The sequence below is a fragment of the Cryptotermes secundus genome, unplaced genomic scaffold (genome assembly GCF_002891405.2).
Source record: "Cryptotermes secundus unplaced genomic scaffold, Csec_1.0 scaffold307, whole genome shotgun sequence".
NCBI classification, from domain to species: Eukaryota; Metazoa; Arthropoda; class Insecta; order Blattodea; family Kalotermitidae; genus Cryptotermes; species Cryptotermes secundus.
The window spans coordinates 1,882,803-1,893,259 of NW_019738353.1; the positions used below are offsets into that span (position 1 = coordinate 1,882,803).

Sequence of the window (10,457 nt, forward strand, 5' to 3'; positions counted from 1 at the left end):
CTTCATTTCCTTTTTATGTCCTCTTGTCTTCTTCGTTTTTCTTTGCCGTATGTCCCCATTTCTTTGCAAAAATATTTTCCGCGGTCCCTTATGCCCGTCAACACAGTTCTGGTCAGCAGGTTCCACACAGCTGCCTCTCAGCCCTTTGAGGTGTGTGTTCATTTGTTCACACGTATTTATAGCTAGAACCTGGAGGTATGCATCCAGTTTAAGGACTGAAAAGTCTTCATATAAGAAGTTAACATTTGTGTTTTCTGGGACATTTTCCTGTAATCCTTAAGAATATCCTTTTGTATAATACCACAGGCTTCGTAAGCATAACAGATGCTGAAATTCTTGCTAATGTCTTGTTGGTTGTGTTGGTTGTGTTGCTTGTATGTTCGCTCCAGAGCAGTTTCCGATCCAAATCCCAAGCGACTTCACTTCCCTGGACGAAGGCATTGAATGGTTGAATAATCTTAATTCAGTCAGACGTCCATGTGAACATGTGATGAAGAGCACTGTCATGTCTTGTCTAGGTTAACGGGGTCTGGTCTGTCTGGCCAGGAGTGCGGTGTCGCCAGTAACTAAGTGGAGCTCAGAATACCATTTATGTATATCAGAAACAACGTAGTGACAAGAACAGATCATCGAGGGACACCGAAGAAGGATATGATGGATGGCGGAATTTGCAGGGTTCTTGTGTTATGTCGCCTGGAATGTTATGGAGGAACAATTTCATGTTAGCTCTTGGTGTCTTACTCGACCGAAATCCATTGCAATATTCAAGCATAGACCTCCGCCTGTTTCTTTAGATTCATAGGCATCACCCATGTCACGCGTCATTCCTGCGGGTTACTGAGAGGTGCAGCTGTGGCGTCAATTGCAGTGATTCAAGACTTCGGCTGAAGTTTGTTGAGTGTCAGTGGTTCAGCAATGCTTTGCGGGAAGCCGATTGGAAGGCGATATTCCAGTAATAATGGGTCTTTTCCTGGTTCACGACATCTTCTCATTTTGGCCAGTTTCCGGGAATGAGAGAAATAAGCTATGTTCACGCATGTTTTAAGTTTATGTTCGTGTAGACAACTTTCCGTGCATTGGTGCACATATGCTTCTTTTTGTTGGCTAGATTTATAGCATAAATTTCTACATTCTTTCCTATCCTAGTTCCACGCATGTGCGTGCTTTATCACAATTTTTATTGTACGTGTATATTTCCTTGTTATCCCCCGTAGAACTAGCCTGGTCTCAGGTGATTAAATATCTATGCGAATCTGACAGGAGTTGTCCAGTGTTTGAGATTAGCTCTTTCTAAGGAGCTCAACTGAGAAGGTGTCTTCCTCCCTCATAGGTCCAGTTTCTGAAACGTTGTCTTGTCTAGTTTCTAGACTACTGGACGATGGACAAAGTCCGAAACATCAGTAATTATGAACTTGAATAACATTTAAAATATGAATCATTACCTCAACGGGAACAATTTGCATCTATTGCCGATCGCTCTCTAGGGAAGTAATCCTCTGTTCTGAGAGCCACACAGAACACGTAAGTACATTGTACGTGCATAATTTTTTATGTAAAGTAAGTGGTACATATAGTAACCACTACAATTTAAAGGATTAATGCATACGAATTAATTTTTCTAAATTATTGTAAATGATCATATTCAGCAAAAACATACTGACTGGTGTCCTGTTAATTGAATTTTCAATTTCAGTTGTTTTTGTGTTGAGACGCTTCCCTGTGTTGGCACAATGCCGCAAAAAGCAGGTGGATTATTTGTATTGTATAAAATTCTGTTATTAATGTAATTGCCCTATGCATATGTCACGTAATTATTTTAATAGAAATAGGTACTTTTGAATTTGTATTTCAATATAAAACTCTTTTTGTTCCTAGAAGGTCTTTATAAATATGTACTGTCCGGTTATTTTATTTCCTGCTCTGTGAATCACACTATCAGTTTGATAACGTCACGGAAATGCGGCAAAGAGAATCAAGTGATTTTTTTAATTCGCTTAGTGCGCGGGTGGAGTCCAACTGGGTCCACTCAGCACTGCGGTCTATTGTAGCCTGCCCCGGGTGATTATGATGATGGAGAATATGGTGGAATAAAAATTTGCAGGGAAAACCGAAGTACTCGGAGAAAACCCGCCCCAGCGCCACTTTGTCAACCACAAATCCCACTTGACCAGACCCTGGATCGAACCCGGGCCGCCGCGGTGGAAAGCCAGCGACTAACCGAATGAGCTATGGCGTGGCTATCAGGTGATTTAGTCTGAAGCATCTGTAATGCTATATATTGTGAAAAAAATAACCTCAAGCCACTTCCGTTCTGAAAGTAGTTGTGCCAGTTATGTTGATCCAGCATCGTTAAATAAGTCGTATTGAATAAACACTTTAATTTACTTATCTTTTGGTATGCTTTGAGCGGTGCAGTACAGCTACTTGGGGTGACTTTTACTATGCTAACCTTGACCAGCTTGCCGAACATCACGTGTACTTGCAACGTATGTTCCAGAGGCCAGATACATGGATTTATTAAATCCGTAATGAACCCAACCTCATGGCAAGAGAGGCCATGTTGAAATCATCAAATGGAGAACTGTAAAGCACACACCTAATTTTGCGTAGAGTGTCATACCACGAAACAGGGTAATTCACGAAGTTGGGTAGGTTTTCCTTACGTAACCCGAAATGCAAGAGTGAATTCTGAAACAATCTTTCATTACTTGAGTTCAGTATGTATAGAAGTTTTCGATCATGTCAATACGATATCTCCAATGACGAAAATTATGCCTCTTGCCAATTATCGAAATTCAAATTTGTCATGTCTTCGAAATTTCGACGAAAACTTGATTTTGGCTCTCTACGTTATGTTTTTTTTTTGGGGGGGGGGGGTTACAGAAACAAATCCTCTCGGAAGCTGGCTCCGCTCTCCGAAAGAAATATTTTATCTGATGGAAACAGACTAAGGTTCCGAAAATTATAGTTAAAACTGTCGTTATTGTGGCAGGCAAGGTGAGGTTGGATGTCAGTTGTTTCGCAACATATTGTGACAAGCGGGGGTGACCCCACCCGCGCTACCAGTTAAAATGACGGGGTTAGCCAATTGTACAAACTTGTGGAATCTCTTCACACGCTGCCAGCAGAGATTAGCAAATACTGTGTCGAATGTCAAGGTCATAGATCTTGGATTACACGACCTTTTTAATTACGATATTGGCAGTTTCAGTGTTTGACACTCCACGCTGTGGCGCTTCGCTCGCTGGCCGAGTTCCCTTTGATGCTTATCATTTTGTAACCCCTCTCCCTGTGACTGCTCCCTTTCTGCAACGACTATCATTATTTTGGGCACACTTGCAGGAATACTAGGCGCCGTCAGGATCGAAATCGGGTATTTAGTGTCCATGGCGTCTACTCGGGGATGGTGATCCGTCGTCTCCAAAAGCGTCGGACTTCTCTGGCGCTGTTAGTTTTCCTGGCGCTGTGGCCAGATAAGTGTTACTCTTTGGGGACACGCGGTAACATTGTTGGTTTAGACACTGTGCTATAAGCGTGAAGGTTCGATCCCTGATGAGGTCATTGGATTTTTCAATTGACGTAATCCTTCCAGCCATGCTATGGCCCTGGAGTCGACTCAACCTCTAACATAAATGAGTACCAGGAATCCTTCTGGGGGTAAAAGGCGGCCAGCGAGTAAGGTTGACAACCTCACCTCCATCTGTGAGCCGACTGTCTAGAAAATATGTGAGCCTCTATGGGCCTCCGCGGCCTGTTACAGGGATAGCTTAAAATGTGTTTGAGTTTACATCACACGTTGAGTATGAAAACTTAGAGGGAAACGGTTCTGTGAATTCAAAGAATATCGCTGGTATGTCGATTTTGTTTCCCATTGCACGTTGAAAAGTATTCAATAACCTTCCATTGACATAATTCATGTAAATTTATTAATGACGCACCGTAAAAAGTTGAGAGTTGTGTGAGCATTTTAAGAATTTTCTTCATTTTTGTCCACAGCTCTTGGGGCAGAGGGCGTGGCGGTAATACCACCATTACACAACCATATGAAGAGGTTCAGTGGTCTCTACACTGGTCCTTACTTCGATCCATCGTCCGCTACCAACATAACAACTCAACTCGGAACACATGCCTACCTGCCCTGCAAGGTGAAACAGCTGGGTAACAAATCGGTAAGTTCTTCACAGTACTTCTTGCACAAGACATCTTCGAGGTGACGTCATATCTTTCCTGAAAAGTTCGGTGGCATCGCTATGGCGATTTGTCTTCACATTGCACATATGGCGTAACTATATATGTCACTAAGGAAAGGGCTCGCCGCCGTAAAAATAACCCAGATTTCTTCAGGAAAAGAAATGAAGGTACATTGGAAATTAATTTTAATGAAATTATAAACAACAAACAATGAATCAAGCATAAAAAAGTATCTGATGACCACACAACCTCGAGGATGTTTTAGATGCAGCTGAACTGGTCATAATTGGCTTCTCTCGACTGACCTGTCCCTGTGATCCCGCATGCGCGCGCATTCAGGATAAGAGCGTGCCTAGTATTCCTCTTCACCCTCTGCCATCAGAACTCCTGATGCATTCCGCTTCTGGTATACTACGTATAAACTTAGTTGACGTGAAGATGCACCCCTTTCTAGCCCGATATGCATTTGGTGTCTGTGTGAAACCTTCAGGTGCACTGTGTGTACGCTCTGTGTTCCTGTAACTTACTTCACATCCTGTGGTAACTTTTGACTAACTTTGGATCCATGGAGCGTAATACATTGTCACGTGATTGAGTGTGAATATATGCGGGGATTCGATCAGTATTTGGATTTATTGAACACTTACAGAACGTAACTAAAGATAACTACGACAATCTCACTCAGTTACACAATTCACAGATCATTACTGTCACTACAACACACATACACTCTTCTCAGTCTGCTATGCCTTCATCAGTCGTTGCCTGGTGACGGATTAAACAATGGGTTTTGCTTCCGTGCTCACGTCCTTACCGGCTGGCCCAAACTAACTCATTCCTCCAACTGTTCTGCTTGTAATATCTCGGCACGGACCGCGCAGGAAACACTGCTCCTCTGTTGAAATAAAATTATTGCCGAGGAAACATATTTGGTTGCAAAGCCATTACTCATTAACGGTTGTTGTATAGCTGCTTCTTTCGCGGTCGTTGCCTAGCAACGGGTCTGCATACCACAGTATATATATATATATATATATATATACTTAAGTATTAGAGAATGAATAACACTGAAATTAAGAAACCGAAATTTGCTGATGCAGTTCTAAACTTCTAGGAACCGGGATTGGAATCAAACCCAAGAACTTTGCCAAAATACTCGCATAAGTCTTTAACAATCTTGGCTGCCGTACATATTGGTAGTTCTGAGCGATAGTCGGCGAAGGAAGGACCTGAGTGCGGGAAGCTGAAGAATCTCCACTGTTAGAAGCCGTTTCGATGGAACGGCTGGTGAAGACATCGCAAGCGTACAAGACTAGATTCTAACTGAGTACCTCCCAGACACAAATCTAGAGTGCTACTGCTATGATAACCTGCTCGATACGCCTTGATGTTTTGGACATGTGGGACCAAGTACAGCTCATTGTAGGGCGATGCTTAGTGAAGGCTCTGCGTGTAGTTCAAGCGTAACAGTCGAGAAGGATAAAGCATACTGGGCATGTAGCATGCATGGGAGAGAAGAGAAATGCATACATAGCTTTTACAGAAATTTCTAAAAAATAATAAATTACTGGGAATACCAATGTGTAGATTGTAGTATAATAATAAAATGTATCTTAAGGAAATATGAGGGTGTGGAGTGGATTCATCTGGCTGAGGATAGGGGCCGATGACGGATTCTTGTGAGCATGATAATGAACCTTCAGTTTCCATAATGTTCTGTGAATTTATTGAGTAAATTATGAAAGATTCTCTTTTGTGAGAGGTAGATGTTGTGTTAACTAGGTATCTGATTAATGAATTAGATAGTTAGTAGTTGGCACTACAGCCCCAGTGGGCCTAGGCCTACTTCCATGAACTTCTCCGTTCACTTCGGTTTTTCTAGATCTTACACATTCGGTAGGACTCCTTGGGCGGGTGATCAGCTCGTCGCAAAGCCTCTACCTGTACACAAACACAGAAAAACGCACACATACAAACTAAACATCTATGCCCTGTGTGGGATTCGAACACACGATCCAGGTTTCCAAGGGAGCGAAGACAGTGCATGCCTTAGACCGCTCGGCTACCGTGACCGGCCTGGTTAGTAGTTAGGTGGGTTAATTTCTTAGTTAGTTGGTTATCAGGGAATGAGACTGTACGCAGGCGTGTTTCAACTTTTTTCGCCCCTTCTTCGTGCCTGCAATGACTGACACACAAAACACGCCCTCAGTTATTATTTCCGGCCTTGACAGTAATTGCTGCTTGTTAAAGATAATCCAGTTTTCAGTAAGCATCATGTACTTTGCAGGGGTTTGCGACGGGAGGCTGAGGGCCAGTCCATTACAAATGTTGGCTGCGCACAAATATTGATTTTAACACGGGCCGTTCCTTCCCTCTGTTTATGCGCCCTTGTCGGGCTTAATCACTTATACAAATGCAAAACAGCAGGAGACATACAGGGGGCTGCTGTAGCGCCCCCTCCCCCCCAGAAAAATCTCAAATAGCTGGGATAGCTCAATCGGTATAGTGACTAGGCTGTGCGCTAAGTAGCCGAGGAGTCGGTGTTTGACTCCCGGAACGAACAGCAGGTATTCCTGGCCCTGGGACCCGCTCAGCTTACTGTCCCGTGGGAATTGAGGGTCCCTGTTCATCTGGGGGGGCTGAAAGCTGACCACTCACTGCCATCCAGTGTCGAGATTAACACTACATGGAGATCTACCTTCACTCTCCCTTACGTCTTCATGGCATGGTGCTTAATTAAGCGGAGAGATAACTTCGCCTGTTACAGCAGATGCTTTACAATATTTCTGAATACGTTCGGAGTGATTTCCACCTCCCATACGTTGATTACATCAATATCACTTTCTACTTTATAATTGTTAATGTAATTCTCCATACATAATATAACATCTTGGCCGATCGGTTAATATTTTGCTTTGTATTCCGGAGATTAGGAGTTCAAGAATCTATCCTTAAACAGGATATTGGTGGTCCTGGCTTTCAGCAACCCCTCCGAACAAATTAAACAATTGTACAACCAATTACGCAGCGACCGTTTCCTTCCATGTTCCGTCCCAGTCATTATTTGCTAATAAACCTCTCACTCGAGGCTATACTGCAGCATCCTTTAGTAAACCATCAGCAAAATAAATTGATGCTTGTACTCTCGCGCCTACAGAGTATAAATTAATAATATTTATAAAGCTACGAATCTTTAATTGTTTTAGAATTCCTTCTGTGGTGGATCGGCCCACACAGAAAAACGCCGCGGAATTAGATACCTCGAACCCAAACCTCATATGTCACATATCAGCCACTTCTTTAATTTAGTGTGAATATAATTAACCCACAGATGTATGAAAATATATATATAGTACTTCAAAACATCTGCCCAAAATCAGAGACAGATTTGCTTTACGACTGGCGGTTTACCATCAGTCCTTCTTGGCGCCAAACACCTGGAGACTTGCGACCAGAATTTTATTTTTGCAGCTTAAACCTTACAGCCTTAGTCCTTATGTAACATGGCCACACGGGATGTTACATGAGGACTAAGGCTGCAAGGTTTATCTTGGAAATTAAATTCGTCGTTGCTTGGTGCCCAGTACCGAACAATAATGAAATCCGTCCCACCGATAGAGCCGGTTTCAAGAAAATAGACATTTCGCGTTTGGGTCCTTAATACTCGTACCATTATTTTTCTGACGATACCATCATTGCAGTTTTATTTACGGAAGTGATCTCTATAAATTAATGAAATTGAATCCGATTCGTTTGGGACATACTTCAAGAGAATCGCCATTTTGTGTTTTGGAGCCCGTTTGAAGGGTCTATTGCATTTCGAGACGGAACGTTTAGATTCACCGCTCACCGACAGTGGACATTTTGACGTATTGATTGTAAATAGAATCTATCCAATCGTTCAGTCGCTAGCGAGGCATCCATACGTACATACAGACAGAACTGCCATCTTTGTATTGTGATGTGCTGAAAACGCACGAAGCTGTCAAAATCTTGTTCCTAGTTTTGTTTTAGAACTCTGTGATTTCTGCTCGTAACAGTACTAGGCACTGCTCATGAGAAAGTGAAATTTAATTCGTACCTAAGTGAAAATTCCGCTCGTCCATTACGTAAAATTGCATATTTGAGTCAACCAATAAATGTATGCGTAAAATGAAATAATAATATTTAGTTTGACGTCATATTGTGAGTATAAAAAATGTATGTACTATATAACTACTATGTAAATACATTCGTCGACCACAACAATTTTATACTTTAAATAAATAACTGATGGACACAATTTGTAGACAAAATTAGTTAGTTTTATTAAGACGTTATTTTTGCTACATGTTTCGGTCATTTATGGCAATCATCAGGCGTTTATAAGTAACAAAAGTCGTCCAGGTTCATTGTTGGATCATGTGTTGCTATGGATCCATTGCTAATTGTCTCGTCATGTAGAAGTTTTACATAGAATTATAATGTTTGAATGTATTGAAACTCTGTATTTTTTTTTTTCCTTGGCACTACAGCCCCAGTGGACCTAGGCCTACCTCCATGAACTACGTTCACTTCGGTTTTTCTAGATCTTACACATACGGTAGGACTCCTTGGGCGAGTGATCAGCTCGTCGTAAGGCCTCTACCTGTAGACAAACAGAAAACCCCACACAAACATCCATGCCCTGAGTGGGATTCGAACACACGATCTCGGCTTCCGAGCGAGCGAAGATAGAGCGTGCCTTAGACCGCTCGGCTACCGTGACCGGCGAAACCCTGTATTTACAATCCACCTTATCGTGGTGAGGGGGTTTGAGTATGCCAAGGACCCTGAGAGCTGTACCAGCGGTAGCGTAGCTACTGGCAGGGACTCCCTTGCTGGACAGGTCAAAGGGTAGGCATCAGACGAAGAGAGACACCAAAAACAAAAACTGATGCCGGAAGCAGCGTCATCAGCAGCGACTTGAAGCACAGANTGATGCTCGAGATGGTTCAAGTTCGTATAGCAACAGGCGTGACCAGAGTGGTTTGAACGGCTGTTGTACTGCGATGTGGAAAGCAAATGGAAAAACTACCACATTATCACTGTTCCTGGATAGTCTCTTTCCAATAACAGAGATACCATGTATGCGAGATGTTTTCTCTGGAGTCAAAACAAACCTGAGGGGAGGAGAGAAATGACCAGAAGACGAGGAAGAAGATGTAAGAAGATGCTGGATGACCTTGGGTACAGAAGAGGATTTCTCATTTGAAGGAGAAAGCTCTAGATCGCATCAAGTGGAGAAACTGTTTTGGAAGAGACTGTGGCCCTGTCGTCTGACAGATTACTGATGAATGAATGAATTTAAGCATCCTGTTACATTACTATATCTAAAACTGTTTATGTACTGCACAGTCCGTCAACAATGCAACAAATTGTTCCTTCTTTATTTCACTCTCACCTTCGACACAATATGTTTCGGCCCTAAATGACCATCTTCAGGTTTTTACTATGGTGAAACTGCTACACTGCACTAATATTGTCCATTCGTCGCATATGCGACTGCACGCTTCATGGTTCGAGACGTCACACTCGTGGTCTAACTGGTATGCGCTAAAATAGCACACGCTGTAGTTCACTTAATTTAAATCAAATGAAATCTATTGTCTTTAAATTTTGTAAAATTCTTATTACACCTCACAAGGGGCGTCGTCCACTTATTTAGAGCTGTATCCTTTTCTTCGGATGTTTTATTGCAGAAGCCTGTTTTTTTGTTTGTAAACCCCTTGTTTTATTACGTCTGCAATCTGCAATTTTGCCCCCTGCTTGTACTTTGTTCCCTCTATCAGCGTGTGGTGTTATCTTCACGTGTGGAGATATGGTGTGCTTACTTCTGTATTGATATGTGCCCTGATTATGAAGTATTGAAATGCGTGTCTAAAAGTAATAAAGCTTGATTCTGTATTCCAGCATCCCGTTGCAATTGTTCAGCTTAACGTTCAGACACCTGAAGACGGCCGTTTGGGGCCGAAACATTCAGTGTCAAAGTGTAAAATGTTAAACTAAAATTAAAATTAAGTAGTGAATAAAAAGAGTGTTGCAATGTTGACGGACGATAAATAATGGACGTTAAGTTAATAAAGCTTATTTATAATTATTGTTACTATATTTTTCTAAAAATTATATTTTTTCGAGCATACCGTATTTACGCATGTATAGGCCGCGTGCGTGTATAGGCCGCAGCACAATTTTCAGACAGAAATTATAGAAAAAATAATTTTCTTGGACTCTTATTTCAGGAGTAG

The 10,457-nt window shown here is 42.0% G+C and overlaps 1 protein-coding gene across 1 annotated transcript in view; it reads left to right on the forward strand.

Moving 5' to 3' along the window:
- LOC111870773 (cell adhesion molecule 4) overlaps positions 1–10,457 on the forward strand; it is a 127,210-nt gene that overhangs the window by 45,813 nt on the left and 70,940 nt on the right. The window contains exon 2 of the mRNA XM_023863296.2: positions 3,997–4,169. Coding sequence (XP_023719064.2) covers positions 3,997–4,169 — 173 coding nt within the window. The remainder of the gene's footprint in view (positions 1–3,996; positions 4,170–10,457) is intronic.